Source organism: Meleagris gallopavo, chromosome 16 (assembly GCF_905368555.1).
Source record: "Meleagris gallopavo chromosome 16, MGAL_WU_HG_1.1, whole genome shotgun sequence".
Classification (NCBI taxonomy): Eukaryota; Metazoa; Chordata; class Aves; order Galliformes; family Phasianidae; genus Meleagris; species Meleagris gallopavo.
Genome location: NC_139419.1, coordinates 5,068,498 through 5,084,513, shown reverse-complemented (window position 1 = coordinate 5,084,513; position 16,016 = coordinate 5,068,498). Strand labels below are relative to the sequence as shown.

At 51.6% G+C, this 16,016-nt stretch overlaps 2 protein-coding genes across 3 annotated transcripts; one reads left to right on the top strand and one right to left on the bottom strand.

Annotated features, from left to right (window-relative positions):
- Nucleotides 1-4,829: 4,829 nt before the first annotated feature.
- LOC104913409 (chemerin-like receptor 1) lies at nt 4,830-9,598 on the bottom strand. The gene is made up of 2 exons (XM_010719560.4): nt 7,982-9,598; nt 4,830-6,801 (listed from the first exon to the last, which is right to left on the bottom strand). Exons 1-2 carry the CDS (start codon nt 8,075-8,077, stop codon nt 5,698-5,700), a joined length of 1,200 nt encoding a protein of 399 aa, XP_010717862.1. The 5' UTR covers nt 8,078-9,598; the 3' UTR covers nt 4,830-5,697.
- Nucleotides 8,696-14,121, top strand: SHMT1 (serine hydroxymethyltransferase 1). Of its 2 annotated transcripts, none has more exons than XM_010719562.3 (12): nt 8,696-8,810; nt 9,585-9,709; nt 10,172-10,317; nt 10,673-10,788; nt 10,879-11,039; nt 11,158-11,239; nt 11,527-11,739; nt 11,919-12,035; nt 12,292-12,414; nt 12,636-12,752; nt 12,930-13,040; nt 13,228-14,121. In XM_010719562.3, exons 2-12 carry the CDS (start codon nt 9,608-9,610, stop codon nt 13,395-13,397), a joined length of 1,458 nt encoding a protein of 485 aa, XP_010717864.2. In that variant the 5' UTR covers nt 8,696-8,810; nt 9,585-9,607; the 3' UTR covers nt 13,398-14,121. The 2 variants fall into 2 exon arrangements, with proteins under 2 accessions (XP_010717864.2, XP_010717863.2); XM_010719561.3 differs by having other exon boundaries at nt 8,752-8,815.
- The last annotated feature ends 1,895 nt before the right edge of the window (nt 14,122-16,016 follow it).

The window sequence follows — 16,016 nt, the reverse complement described above, 5'->3', positions numbered from 1 at the left end:
ACAAACGCTTGTGTCATCCTGTCTCCTAAGCTCCATCCATCACTGCTCTGCCAGGTTGCTGTTTTGTATTGTTTGTTGTTGCTTTGTATTTTTTTTTTTTTTTAATTAAGGTGGACATTAAAAATCTCCTGTCAATCTGTTTGTTGGCAAAAGTTATTGAGCTTGACACACAAAAGAAACATTTTGCTTTCATCCTGACACAGCCCTGTGAATGTGTTTTGTCTCTCCCAGTAGTCTTACAAGGCACCTTGAAGAAATCTTCTGCCCATGTATTCTTCCAGAGCCTGCTGGGGTGCCCTGCAGCATGTAGGAACCTCCACGCTCAGCACAGCCTCAAGGCTGCCACCTCCAATCCCTGCCTCGGGAGTGAGCGTGTCTGGTTTCTAGAAGACACCAACTTGGATACTGCCCAGCTAGAGGCAGAGCTCAAAGTAGCTATAAATAGATTTCTGAATATCCCCTGTGCTTGGAAGTGATCTGGAAAATAGCATTCCTCACTTCTGAGAACTAAAGTGCCTTAAGAAAGGCCCCAGAGCAGAGCAGGCATCTTATCTACATGAAGGGCTAAATAGACAGCACTCTCCTTTTGTTTAATCAAATATTAATGCCTAACTGTGGCTTGGCTGTCTGCAGGAAACAGGCACCAATTAATTCTATTATAGTAACATCCCTCCTAAGTCATGAATATATCTACTTAGGGAAAATAGATATATATATATAAAAAAAAAACACAGGTTAGTTTGTTTCCCATTTCTAACAGTACTGCAAGTTCCAGGTCAGTCTGAAATGATTAACAGATCTGCCACATCAGCCTTCAGCACAGGCATGGAGTTATCTCCTGTCAGCCTTCAAACAAAGAAACAACAGACTTGTTGGAATAGCCAGTGTTTAACAGGTCACTGCACAGAAAAATGTCTCAAGCTGGATGAAAGGGAGAGGATTTGAGCAAACGCTGTCCTGGAACGAGAACCAGAAGTAGCATCTTCTGCTTTGTTTGCATATTGTCTTTGCTTGCTGTGATTGCATGCAGCAGCGTCCTGTAAAGTTTGTGTAACAGTCATAACTCAGTCAAAACATAACAGATGTGGTTTGCCCTTTAATTCTCCCTTAAACAAAAGCCACTGAACAATGAAGTGGTGTCATTTTAGGGAAGTTGAACAGCTACACAGTGCCAAACACTCTGTTTCACTGTCCTACCCAGTAGGTCCTAGTTTGACTTGGCATTTACTGCATTACTGCACAAAGCTACAGCTCCTCTACACAGAGGAAGTGGGGATGCATCGTGCCCTGCGCAGGCTCTTAGTGAATATTCAGGAAAGGTTTGAATTAGGCACGGGTCACTGTACAGTGGGCTTGCTAATGAAAGCAGAGCTCAGTAGAGAGAAGATCCTGTGCTTCACATACACAAATATGGGGGAAGGGGAGAAAGAGAGGGGAAGGTAAAGAGACTGCTGACTTCCATCTCTGCCCAAAGCAGCTAGGCAGAAACTAGGAGAAGTGCCAAAGAGCAACCTGCAGGGGCACTCTGATCTCCTCCCAGCTTGGTGCAGAACAGGGCTGAGCCCAGAGCAGCAATAATGCACAAATACCTGTGCAGGTTGGGATCCTTACCCAGCTGCAATGCCAAGAAGTGATGGACCTCTATACATTGCCTTTAGCTTGACCTTATCTAACAAGCCCATTCCCCAGGTTCAGGAGTGAGACACTTTAAAAGTTTTACTCACCAGGAAGATTTCACCAGAAGAAATGCAAAAGAACTAGCAGGCTTCTCATAGGCTTTTATTGTTTCATTTAGGAGCATCTACTGAGAACTTCCTCCCCTGCTGAATCACTTTCCATCCATCTGCACCCACCATCCGCTGCTGGTACTTTTAAGGCTGTCTCAGCTCCTGTTCTTCCCTCCCTCTTTCCTCTTAACTGTTCTGAGCTCAGTTTTTTATTTCCATGCTCTCCTCCAGGTTCCAAGGATAGAGTACAACCTCTTCTTGAAATGCTGCTTGGTTGGTTTGTCCCTGATAGCTCTGCAGCTTCTCCCCACCTCCTGAGTCACCTGCTATATTCTCTCCTCCAAAGCAAAGCAGCCCAGCTCAAGTTGAAATTCTGACTTAAAATGCTTGCTAGAAAAACATAGAACTGCCAGGCATGGCAACAATCCACTGCTATCAAGGACTACATGCTGCAAGTCCCCCAGGCTTTAACTGCTTGAGATCTTCGTTAAATCCTTGTCTAGGATCCTGTCTTCCTTACAGAAGCTGCTGTGTCACAAAATCCAGCTATACTATGGTGGTGCCCCAGCATAATGAAAATACCACACTTACTTTGTCTTGTGCTAAAGAACACCATACCATCCTGGTAGACCCTCATCCAACCAGAAATGGACCACTGACCTGGTACCACTTAGCCTTGGATTGAATTAGGGTGGGTCACAGTCATGTTGTTTGGGATTTTGCCCATTCTATTTTCACTCTCCTGCACTAGCCCCATGACATAATTCCCCCCACCTGCACCAGGTAGCAGGGTACCTCCTTCCCTTTCTCCCTTCCTTTGAGGACAGCTCTGAACAGTGCAGGGTGCACTCAGAAGGCACAGGCTTTGGGCTTTCTGCCATGACAAAGCCTCTAGCCCGAATCACCTGCCAAGCCTTTCTGAGCTCTGTCACCAAGATGTTTTGGTGATACCACGTTCACCTCACCCACCTCCAAAGCATTAATGACCTCATCCGCTACTGCCCTGCTACTCCATACCAAACACCCCAGCTACCAAAACTTGCTTGCTCTCAGCTTTCTTCACACACAACTGAACCCAGCATGCCCCAAGTGGCTCTGTCCATCCCAATCCTATTTGTAGGAATGGAGCTGTCAGTCTGCCCACAGAGCCGCCCCTCCGCAGGGCCAATCAGGCAGAGGCCAGCAGGACAGCCGACCTGTGCCTTTCTCAACAACTGCAAATACCAGGGGTTCAGGCTGTTCTTGAAGCCCAGCACCACGCAACTGATCACATCTGAGAGAGCCTTGAGAGGAAAGCTGCGTCAGAGGGGGGCACAGCTGCCAAAAATGCTGCTTGACCCCTTAGGATTGTTTGCTTGTCTTGGATTTTTTTCTTTATTCAAGCTTTTTTATTTACAGAGATGGCAAATATGAATATCAGAGAGAATGAATAGCCTGCCTTCTAGTTAGCAATGAGGGACTAGCTTAATTATTGTTGTAATAATTGAATAGCCTGAACACAAGCAAATTCAATATGAGAGATTTATCTTGGAACCAGTCCCCGGGCAGCCTAACCACACCTGGTGTCAGCTTTGCATAAAGGCTTGGGATCAGACCCAGGATGACAGAACTATTTCTGTGACCATCCTGCAACACAGCAATGGCCATGAGGTTACTGTCGATAAAACATTCCCTTTCCCATTTTTTCCTCAACAGTATTTTGACAGGTGTTCTCAGGAACAGCTGTTTGAAACTCTCTAAGTCCCTTTCCCATCATGCAAGGAGAGAGTTCTGTGAAGGAGCACTATTTTGCTTAACCATAATAATGTGCCACTTAAAGAGAAGGCCACTTCTGGGAGGGGCATTAGGACAATTTAGTTGCAGGTTAAATGGGATTTGCTAAAGCTGCTGTGCTAATGGCACGCTGTGCTTGGCTGGGATGCCAAGGAGAAGGTGGTGCTCTGTAGGTTGCTCTCCTGGTATTTGAGCAGCAATTCCTTGTACCATCCAGACTCTCTGCTTCACTGACATCAGAACCCTGTACCCATCTGGTATGCCCAAATGGCCCAGAAAATTACATCCTTTCTTATCCCAAACTGTGACGCTCCAAGTTCAAGGGTTCTGGGATGATGAGAGAGGCACAATGGGAGGCCAAGGCTTTGGTCCAGCAATCTCAGAGATGCTTGTCACAAGGAATAATGTGGGCTCTGCAAACAGATTAAGAAAACCAGAAAGAGCAAACACTGGTCTGCACAACCTTGACACTGCAATCAATGCTGTCATTTGCCACCAGGAGCAAGTAAACAGCCCCAGCATTGCACTGCATAGCAAACATTGCAGCTTTATCTGGATGACAGGCAGCAATTTGTGGTAAAGGGTAAATCTTTCTGTTCACTCATGCTTGACATATGGATGGTCTTGCTACATTCCCTGATCTCAGTGGGATTACGCATGAATTTAAGGTTAAGTACATGGATGCCTGTAGGATCACAACCTTCATTTAATATTGTGTGACCCAACAGACCTGTAATTAATCCTTAACATGTTCAAGTGACAGATCTCACTCAGTGCTGTCATCCACAAAGAAATGAGAGACGTGCACATTCATACATTCAGGCTGGGATTCAGACAGATTTTCCAGCCATTGAAGCAATGAGGTTCCACGAGCAGCTGAGAGGCTGCTTCCTAGCAGCATAAATGGGACAGTGGTAGTTTGTGTCATGTTACAGGCAGGGGAAGGAGGTGTGATACCAGCACCTGCTCACACAGCTGCCCCGTGTTGGGATGGGAACCTTCCCTTCTACCTGACCGACGTTTTATGCCATAATCATTGAAGCTGTTCAGAGGCCGATCAAACCCAGGGGAATAACACCACCATCTTCATCCCAAGCACTTTGCAAAAGTGAAATCTGGGCAAACCCAATTCTAAATTTGCTCTTCCTTCTCTGCCTTGCTGGGTTTTAGACAAACCTCGTCACGCAGGCTGAGTGCTGCCTATGTCAGACAGGGGAGAGTTACTGGGAGCAATTTCCAAATCATTGAATCTTCTTATCTAGTTGCTTTGTTAGCAAACATGAGCATTCACATTTTGAATGGATCACACAGGCAGCACAGTAGGCTGGGTATGTTTTAAATAAGTTTAATGGAGTACAAAATGAGACTTTTTAGCTATACAAGGGCCAGAAGCAGGTCAAACACAAACATGGAGTAGCATTGCTCAGGAACAGTTATGCTGAACACCAAATCTGAGTAAGTGGGACACAACCAACAACTTGTCTCGGGAGGGAAAGGACGAAGCTAGCCCAGACCCTACCAAAATACACATAACCACCTCATATAATCCTGTTTCTTTAAAAGCTGCATTTGCAAAAGTGCCTCCAGACAGATCCCACTGCATGTTCATGCTGCTTTTTTTTTAATTTAATCATCTTCTACTTAAAATTCAGCAGCCCATGTGCCAGACTGGTATGATGCACAGGAAAAGATGTATTTTATTACTGATTTAATTATAAGGAATTTATGAAGCAGCTCTTCCCTCCATCCCCTTAGCCAGCTGAAGTGCCAGCTGCGCCTGCTGCCAGCACACCTGCATCCAATTTTGCCCCCTGGTGGAACCCCAGAATTTTTGCATCCCAGCAAAGACTGGCTACCAGGAAAGCCTAGCAAGTGCAGAGAACACATCCTCTCAGCAGCTAACTTGCCATTTAGGAATGCCCTGAGGGTGAACCCAGTAGTGATGCAGACTCGGGTACCTACAAGGTGACTCCACTGAGCTCAGAGGCTGCTTCTCATGGCTGAAGGACACTGGAGAGAAGGGAAAATAAAGGGAATCCTGTCAGGAAAGTCACAGACTCAGTTTACAAAGGGTTGCCTGCTAAAAATGGGATGTTGTGACAAATCAGCAGAAAAAAAAGAGAAGAAGAGAGAAGAAGAAAGAAAAACAGAGAGAGAAAACTGCCCTGTAGTGGTGCCCATGATGAACCATGCCCAGTCAGAGCCTTGGGACTTCTGCTTCTGAGGCAGACCTGGACTTCCTCCTGCTGCTCAGGCTGCCCAGCATTGACTCCTCACTGAATGCCCCTTCAAAGGTCGACAAGATGGATTGGCAAAACTTCTCCTTGAAATCTGGCCCCACAAAGACGTAAAGGATGGGATTTATACAGCTGTTGAAGAAAGCAAGGCTGGAAACCAGGGGGATTCCTATGTAGAGGGCCATTTTCATCTCATGACTGGAAGAGTTTTGAGATATTTCTAGCAAGGAGAAGACATGATAGGGGAAATAACAGAGGAAGAACGAGACTGTGACAGCAATGATAATTCTGTACGGCTTTGCAGAGCTGGCTAGTTGCCTTCTTTTCAGCTTGACAGCAACAACGCTGTAGCAGATGAGAATCACTGTGAAGGGGATGAGGAACCCACATAAGAACCGTGTTATGATCATTGCTTTGTGCCGCATCCTCCACAGCCTCCGTGTCTCCTCGGCCGAGTAGTCATCAGACAGCGCAAAGTTGTTATAGCAGCTGGTGATGTTACGGGAACTGACCGCGGTGTCACGAAAAATGAGGTACGGGGAGCTGAGCAGGACAGCCATGCCCCACGTCCCCAGCGCGACCCTGGCCGCCAGCTCTGGACTCCTGCGGTTGTGGGACCACACGGGGAAGGCCACGGCCACGCAGCGGTCCACGCTGATGACCATCAGGAGGAAGACGCTGGCGAACATGTTGAGGAAGGCGATGGTGCTGTTCAGCTTGCACAGCAGCTTCCCAAAGGGCCAGTGGAAGTCCAGAGCGGTGTAGGCGATGCTGAGGGGCAGGAAAAAGGTGAAGATGAAGTCAGCGATGGCCAGGTTGAGGAACCACACTGAGTTCACTGTCTTCTTCATCTTGAAGCCTGCAATCCAAATGACGAGGCCGTTCCCTGTTACCCCCAGCACACAGGCAATGCTGTACACCACCATGGAGAGGACATGCAGGCTCTTCTGGAGGCCAGAGTAGTGGTCGTGGGCTGTGGCATTCCCAGGGGGCATGGAGGGGGAGCTGTCAGGAAAGGGTGACGGAGAAGAAGAGACGGTCTCCATTGCCACCAAGCTGGGGTCCTGAAACCATAACAGCACACACTGCTATTATCTGCAGCTCCCTTAGCTTTGGGGAGAATCTTTGATTGCAACCATACATAAAATGGATATGCAAAGATGAAACGTGCACTTAGAATGACTTAATGAACATACTTCTCTTTAGAACATCTCAAGTTTCACAATGGTAGATAAATACTTGGGAGGCACAAGGAATTTAAGCCACTTGAGCAAGTGAACAGAGGGAAGAAGACAGTCTGAAAGTTTTGAGTTGATCTGATCTTGTCATTAAAGGATGATGCCAGCAGGAAGGGGAGACATTTGAGCAGAGGCTCAGCCACCACAGGGACAACTCAGAGTCCCAGCGCTGCAAGCTTTTGCAGACAGGGACCAACCAAGACTAGAACAGTTACTTATCTCTTGGGAAGTCCCTGGATGCCCACAGAGATTGTCACCCACACTGACAGCCAGCCCACTAACACTGAGAGGCAGAAAATAAATGATATCAAAAATCTTTTTGCTTGCAGCTCTTTCCACACCAGAGGATCCAGGGGACTGTGGGCAGAGGGTTGGCATCTGCCCTGTCACCCTGGGACCCGAGACACCAGCCCAGGCTCTGCTGCTGGCATTGGCAGCGTCAGAACAACTCATCCACAAGCAGTCTGTGACAGCAGCCAGCCATGGGCTGAGAGCAGAACTACAAAAACCGAAATTGCACAGCTGTGGCCAAGCTCTTTGGTGATGGAAGACAAATTAACAGAGCTAAAAACTGTTAGAATTATTAAGTTAAAAGATTGCTCCTTCAACAGCTATCATAGTATCATAGAATTATTAAGGTTGGAAAAGATCTCCCAAGATCAAGTCCAACCCCAGCCTACCCCCACCGTGCCCACATCCCTCAGTGCCACATCTCCACAGTCTGGAACACTTCCAGGCACAGTGACCCCACCACTCCCTGGGCAGCAGTGCCAGTGCCTGACCGCTCTCTGGGAGAAGAAATTGTTCCTAGCATCCATCCTGAACCTCCCCTAGTGCAACTTAAGGCCATTACCTTCCGCCTTATCACTGTTACCTGGGAGAAAAGCGCCTAAAGACGTGTACAGTTCAGGCAGAGTGGCATCCAAGGTGAGTTTTGGTGCAACAGCCACCCACACACCCACCTCCACACCCAGCACCCCTCACCGCCAGGACCGGCGGCACTCACCGCAGCACCGCACTGCTCCTGCTCTGCCTGCAGCCCCACTGCTTTGAGACACCGCTCCTCATGCTGTGACTCACAGTGCGCACTCTGCTTTTCCATCACTTGGGATCACAAGGAATTTACTGGGACTGTTTATTCCCTAACTCTGTTCCTCAATTTACAGCACGCTGATTTAACCTCTGAAGCTCTGTCCGTGGTCTCTTGGGTCGGGTTGGCCAAACCCAAGTGCCCACTTGTGTTTGAAGCACACAGTGCAGCGCTACTCCTGCCGGCAAGCCTCATTCTTCCGGGACTGAAACGTTCCTCCAGGGCACCGGCACACCCCGCAGCGCAGCAGGGCTGCCCTCTGCACAGGAAGCAGTGCAGGCTCTGCTCCCGCAGGCAGTGCTCCCACACCGTGGCCGAGCACCACGCACAGCGGACCCGCCGGGCTCAGCGCATTGCCCCGGCCAGCAGCCCCGCCACCAGGGCGGGGGGATGCGGGGCAGCGGGGAGCACCTTCAGAGCTGGCAGGGAGGCTCGGGAGATCTCGGCTGGCGGGGAGCCCCGGTGCGAGGGAAGTGGGCGGCTCCCGCGTGCGCAGGGCCCGGCGCAGCCCCCGGCCCGGCCAAGGTCAACCCGCGTGCCGGCAGCGCCGCCGGCCCCGCCTGAGCGCGGGTCATGGGGAGCGGGGAGGGGGCGGAGCGCGCCGCGGATTGGACGAAGAGTTGTCGCAGAGTTCGTTGCTCGGGCGCTGATTGGTCGAGAGCTGCGGGGGTGTGACCCGGCAGCCTATGCTAGGCGCGCGGGCTGCCGCGGGACCGCTGAGCGGGCCGGGATCGGATCCGTATCGGTGCGGTACGGGGCTGCGGGGCGGACAGGGATGGTGCGGGCGGGCAGGGACTGTGCGAGGTGGGAGCGGGGCGGGCGGTGCTGCCGCAGCATGGGTGTCGGGGCGGGTACCGGATCCTGGATACGGGATGCGACGGAGCCACGTGGGATGCAGCAGGTGAAACTCCAGGGCCGTGCCCACGCTCATGTCCCACCAGGAGGGTGGCAAAGGGGCTCTCCTTGGCAGCTTTGTCCTCTCTGCAGCCCTTTGCCAGCAGCGTGCATTCGCACAGCGCCCCACACAACGTGCCTTCATTTCGGCCCGCGTCTCTGACAGCGTTTCCCCGCTGCCAGCAAAGCCCCGGGGCAGCCGGGCCTCTGAGCCCAGCGGGGGCCGCGCTGCTGAACGGAGTGGATTGCTTAACAACCAGCTCACGGCCCCTCTGTGACCTTGTGGGGTTAATGGATAAAAAGACACTTTGTGTACAGCCAGGACTGGAGCTGGGCTGCCATGCCTGCCCTGGAGTTTGTGTGCTGCTTTGTAATGTTCAGTGCTGTGGGGCTGCTGCCGCCTTGGGCTTAAAGCAAGTTTAGGTCTAAAGCCTGAGTAAAATGAAGTGGTACTGCTGGATTTTATCCTGTTTGCTTATGAGCTCCCCACGTCTCCAAGTGCCAGGACAGAGGGGGTAGGCGGAAGCCACAACTTGGTTGTGCGATATCGATGTGGGGGGAGAACAGGAGGGTACTGGAAGTGGCCACGTTGCTGTAATAAACACCCTCCCCTTGCCTTTTGCAGGTGGCATCAGAGGCAGTGGACAGATGGCAAACATGGCACAGGATACTGAGAGCCTTCCCAGCTCAGAGCTCTGGGCCTCCCACAGTAAGATGCTGCTGGAGCCACTTGACAGCAATGACCCCGAGGTGAGAGCTAAAGGGACACCAACATCCTTGAACCAGGGGCACAGTGCAAGGTTAAGCTGCCGGGACTCGGCCAGCCCCTGTGCCTTGCTACGGACAGAGAGGGCATCCTCCAGGTACACGCACATTCTGTGGCTGTAATTTCTCAGCTGTTGCTCATAACTCTCTGCCTGGAGCTCAGATGCTTACATCAGGCCCAGCCACCCGGCAGCATAGCCATTAACCTTGGCTCCAGCCCAAGCAAGAGCTGAATTATCTGATGGCTTTGTGGTATCTACCACAGAAACCCAGAACATGGCAGGACATATGATCAGCTGTACCAAGAAGGGACCTCACTTCCCTTCTCCAGTGGCTTTCAGGCCGCTCTCCATTGTCCTAACTCCTCTGAGGGTGCATCCCATGCCATGCAGCACCAATACCTCCGTGAAGAGCTGGCCCAAGTGGAGCTTTCTCTCCCTCCCCAAGGTGTACAACATCATCAAGAAGGAGAAGCAGCGGCAGAGGCTGGGGCTGGAGCTGATTGCATCAGAGAACTTTGCGAGCTGCGCAGTCCTGGAGGCACTGGGATCCTGCTTGAACAATAAATACTCTGAGGGCTACCCTGGACAGAGGTATGGGGCTGGGGAGAGCCTGAGACACCCAAACTCTTGTAAGGAGGGGACAGGGACCATCTGCACTGCCATGTTCACCTCAAGACCTCATCTCTGGGAAGAAAGCCATGTCCTGGTGCTGGCAACCAAGCTCCTGCAGGGCAGGATCTGACCCTTTCAGTTTCTGTCCTTGGCCACGCACCAGGTAATTGTAGCAGGGTCATGTCTGCTGCTTGCAAACAGCAGCATGCTGGTCTCACAGCTGGCATTGCCTTAGGCATGCATTCCTGAATGAAGAGATTAGTTTTAACCTTGAGGTTTTGTTCTCAGCAGACACCAACCTCAGTGTAACTCCTTCCTTATCCTTTACTGGCAGGTACTACGGTGGGACCGAGTTTGTAGATGAGCTGGAAAGGTTGTGCCAGAAGCGAGCCCTGCAGGCATTCCGACTCGATCCTCAGAAGTGGGGTGTCAACGTCCAGCCCTACTCAGGTAGTGGTGTCCCCAGGGCAGGCAGCACAGGCTGTGGTGGCCTCTGCATGCCCCAGCACCTATGAACTGCCTTGCGTGCTTCTGCCACAGGATCACCTGCCAACTTTGCGGTGTACACGGCCCTGGTGGAGCCCCATGGGAGAATCATGGGGCTAGACCTACCCGACGGGGGTCATCTAACCCATGGGTTCATGACAGACAAGAAGAAGATCTCTGCCACCTCTGTCTTCTTCGAGTCCATGCCCTACAAGGTATGGAAAGCTGCTCCAGTGGGAGCCAGGTTATGGCCTTCATAAGTGGAAGAACCTCTTGACAGCAACTGATCTTCACCCCTGCCAAGGTGGCTGAACCCTCCTCTTCCTCTCCCAGGTGAATCCCAAGACTGGTTACATTGACTATGACCGACTTGAGGAGAATGCCCGCCTGTTCCATCCCAAGCTGATTATAGCAGGTAAGGAACAACCCTTACACACGGGATGGCATCCTGAAGCCAGTGGGCAATTGCAGTGGGATGCTGCAGAATTATAGAATAGAATCACTGAACAACCCAGGGTGGAAAGGACGCATAAGGATCACACAATCATTAAGGCTGGAAAAGACCTCAATCGTCAAATCCACCACCTCTGAGGGCAGCAGTGCCAGTGCCTGACCACTCTTTCAGAGAATAAAACGTTCCTAATATCCAAACTGAACGTCCTCTGGCACAACTTGAGGCCATTCCCTTTTGTCCTGTTGCAGGTGTCAGTTGTTACTCACGCAACTTGGACTATGCCCGCATGCGACAGATTGCCGACGCCAACAGCGCCTACCTGATGGCCGACATGGCCCATATCAGCGGGCTGGTGGCTGCGGGTGTCGTGCCCTCACCATTTGAACACTGCGACGTTGTCTCCACCACCACCCACAAGACCTTGAGGGGCTGCAGGGCCGGCATGATCTTCTATCGCAAAGGTGCCTGACTTGAGCCAGGAGAAACACTCCACCCAGGCCAGGTTAAAGCTCCTTTCTGCTCCAGCCAGGAAAGAGCAAGGCAGAAAGATCTGGGGCATCACAAAGGCTCAGATTTGAAGAAAAAGCATAATTTCTTTCCCGAGCTGCCTTATGTATTACCCTGCCTTCTCCTCCCACAGGCATCCGCAGCACAGACCCCAAGACAGGAAAGGAAACACTCTACAACCTGGAGAGCCTCATCAACCAAGCGGTCTTCCCTGGGCTGCAGGGAGGGCCACACAACCATGCCATCGCAGGTATGCATCTGCACTGGGCTGGGATGGTGAGGAAGGGACAAAGATGTCCTGGCTCAGCTCTGAGCCCCGGTATCAATGCAGAGGGCTCCAGCTGAGAGGTATAGCAGCAAAGAGCAGCCAGCTTGATGTAGCTGGGGGAGAAACCAGACTGCTCCTATCCTACACGGTTAGGGGAAGGGATTGTTCATGAGCTTTCTTGGCTTCCAAGATAACTTTTGTTGGTCCTCAAAAGCTCACTGCTGTGCCTCATCCCCAGGGATTGCTGTGGCACTGCAGCAGGCTATGACTCCCGAGTTCAAGGCTTACCAGCAGCAGGTGGTGGCCAACTGCAAGACGCTGGCAGCAGCACTGATGGAGCTGGGCTACAACATTGTAACAGGTAAGGAACAGCCTCAGCTGCCTGGGTTGGGGCCAGCTTCGTGTCCCAGGTTTGAGCCAACCACTGGGGCAACATGTGCACAGGCATGATGGACAGGGCTTTGCTGGTATAGTTCCTCAGAACTTCTGAAAAACTTTTTCTTAACACTGCACTCTCAAGCCTTTTATTTTCTTCTTTTGCTGAAATCTCAAGTGTTCACCTCAACTTTCCTCTCTCTGCAGGGGGCTCTGACAACCACCTCATTCTCCTGGACCTGCGCAACAGAGGTACAGACGGTGGCCGGGCTGAGCGGGTGCTGGAACTCTGCTCCATCGCCTGCAACAAGAACACGTGCCCTGGTAGGCATCCCACGAGCTCCACCATATTCTGCCCCATGTGCTTGGATGTCTCTCGTGCCCTGTGCTCCCCAGGGCCACACGGAGCTTCTCACAGAACTCCCAGCCACTAGGGGCCAGGCCAAGTCCCCATGCACAGCAGTACTGGAATTAGGTCACACACTGCTTGTTCTGGTGCAGGTGATGTCAGTGCCCTTCGTCCCAGCGGTCTGCGTTTCGGGACACCAGCTCTCACCTCCCGTGGCTTTCGGCAGGATGATTTCCGCATGGTGGCTCGGTACATCCACAGAGGTGAGGGTCCCATTTCCTCAAGCAGGTGGTGGTGGCACAGGGCAGCAGGTCCCTGGCAGCCCAGCTCCTCCTCTCTCAAGCATCCTGGGGAGCAGTCCCAACCCTGCCAGTCATGGCAGGGCTGAGAGCTTCTGGAAGTGGCACCTGCCTGCTGATGGGGCTGAACCACACATCTCCCCCCTGGCAGGCATCGAGCTGACGCTGCGCGTGCAGAAGGACATGAGCCCCAAGGCCACGTTGAAGGAATTCAAGGAGAAACTGGAGGAGGAAAAATACCGGGGAGAGCTAAAGGCACTGAAGGAAGAGGTGGAGGCATTTGCGGCAACCTTCCCACTCCCAGGACTGCCAGTCCTGTAATGGGAGGCACTGTGCCCATTCTCAGAGCCAAGGAAGTATCAGGGACCGTGGCACACTCACATCCCTGGAACAAGCCCTGGTGCCTTCTCCCTGCACCTTCCTGCTGGCACTGGCCCCGTGCAGCAGCTCCTCATCTGGCTCTTCCTCACCTCTCTTCTGTTTCCGACACTGGAGCCGCTCTGAGCACAGACCAACCCTTTCACCACTAGATTTTACAAATGGGCCTGAGCAGAAGGAAACCCCTGACCTCAAGGCAAGGTTTGAGATCTGCTGTGGGAGCAGTAGATGAGGTTACAAAGGCTTCCTATCTGCCTTCACAACCAGGAGGGACAACCAGAAGCCATCACTCAGGGTCCCATGCCCAGGAACTGCACAGCCTTACAAAGTCTTCCTGGCTTCAGCCTCCAAGACTCGCCTTCCTACACACACACCAGCTCTCCCTTTGGGTCTCCACACATTTTGCCAGGGCTGAGTCTCATCCCATACCCAGAGAACAGCCCTGCTGGGGCCCCCAGCCCAGCTCCACCACAGCATAAGCCAACACCTCCAGCGGTTTCTCAGACCTCTGAGGACATTCCTTAAGTAGAACCATTTTTTAATAAGCACAGTAAAATTAAGAATTTAACCACAATGTATGACAAGAATTATAAGCTTTAAAAAATACAACCAATTTTTGTATTTCAAAAATATCTGAACCCAAATAAATAATTTTTTTTAAAGTACATTTTTCAGACTAGTCATTTGGTGTTAACATCTGTTAAATTCTTGTGCAGTAACACAGCACGACACTGAGACATGCTTCTTGGACTTCTCCCGCCACACTCGCTCTAACTACTGACACAAGCATTCGGTACACACAGGCACACACACGTAACTCAACATGCAGTAATAGGATACAGTGCTTTAAAATAAGACGAGAATTCATCACAGCCTCCTCGCAGCCCTCAGAGGCAGCTCCTACCCCAGCCCCATCCCCATCTGTGCTCGCCCTGCACCGGGGTGAGCAGCAGGGCCGGGTACCCTGTGTTTCTGCCTTCCAGTTAAAACGCATCTCATGAGTAGTGAGCCACAGCTCTGCAACCTCCCCAGCTCTGGCAGCAAGTACAAGGCTCCCTCAAATAGCAGGGTACAGTCCTGCTCAGTCTAACATTGTGCTTTTGGGGCACAGCACAGAGCTGGCACCCTCCTTCAGCCGATGCAGCTCACTAAATTGCCCAGCACACTTAGAGGTGCCTTTCCAAAGCGCTGCTATAAGTCCTGTGTCCTGCACTGGGTCCTGCCCAGCTCTCCAGGATGCCAAACCAGCAGTGTGGGCAGTCACTTGCTCCGAGACTGTGGGCTCAGGGCTGCCTGCATTCATTTCAGCACTGAATGAAAACCACAGAACGAGTCTGGGGCAGGGAGACATCAGCTCTCACTCCTCAAATGCTTCTCCCAGCCCTTACAAAATGGTTAATATTGCTAGAGTATAGGCAGTGCTTCCCTAGTCAAGGCAAGACAGCTTTGGAGCTGCTTAGAAGTGATTGCTACTGGATGAAAGAAAATCCAAGCGCTATCCTCTGGGAAATGCAACCTGCATAGGGTTGGTATCGCCTACTCCTATGGCTGACCATCCTCGTGGTGGGATCCCAAAGGGGCCGGCAGTGCAGCTCAGAGCACAAGCGAGCAGATGTCTCCCAATGCAGGGAACAAGAGGAGCGCAAACACTGAGCCCTGCCCTCCCAGCCAGGCAGCCACGGGAGGCCTTTCCCCTGATGAATTCTCCAACTGGCCTTAAAAGCCTTCATCCCACAGCAGCCAGCAGAGAGGATGGAGCTGCAGTCAGCATGCAGGAGCGCAGGGCGGGAGGCAGCACTTGCAGGAGCAGATCAGGGCTGTGCACAACACTGCTGGCGTTGGTATGGAGGGCGGATGCAGGAAGGCTGGGCAACATCATGCAGTGGCTGTGGGGAATCAGCCCTGCTCGAGCTGGAGGACTGTGGTGCGGTACGAGCCAGCTAACACACATGCTAGGATTCTTCACAGGAGCTGTTAGTAAGATCTTAACTCGTTGCAAGTCTGCCAATATGGGAAACTAGTGAAGTAACACAGTGAAGATGAGGAAAATGTCTTAAAGTGCTGATATAGGGATCTTTACTGTGCACTCAGATCAGAAAGACAGATAAATGACTGAGCAAAGAGGAATTCAGCTCCTGAACCACTAGCTGCATCTGACTGCCTTCAACTGCAACCTCAGTCAGGTACTGCCCAGAGCCTGGCACAACTCCTCACTGCCCTGTGCAGGAAGGTGAGCTCGGGGCCATCTGGCTGTTCTGTCACAAGGCTGTCGATAGGACAAATGCTCCCAGGCATGTTTCCACACAGCTCCCTCCCAATGGCCCAGGTGCAGATAACACAGGTGACAGCCCCAGCAAAGCCCCCAGGGCATCCTCCAAAATTCAGAAGTGCTTTGTGGTGGAGAGATAACGCAGGTCAGACAGGTGGAAGTGCAAGTATTGCTCAACACAGCCTTGAATATCAGTACTTTAGGTCTGGTAGAGGAGAAGTGACTTATCTGACAGTTTATGAGGGTGGCTGAACATTCCAGATAAAGACCACTATGACTATGAAATCAGCCAG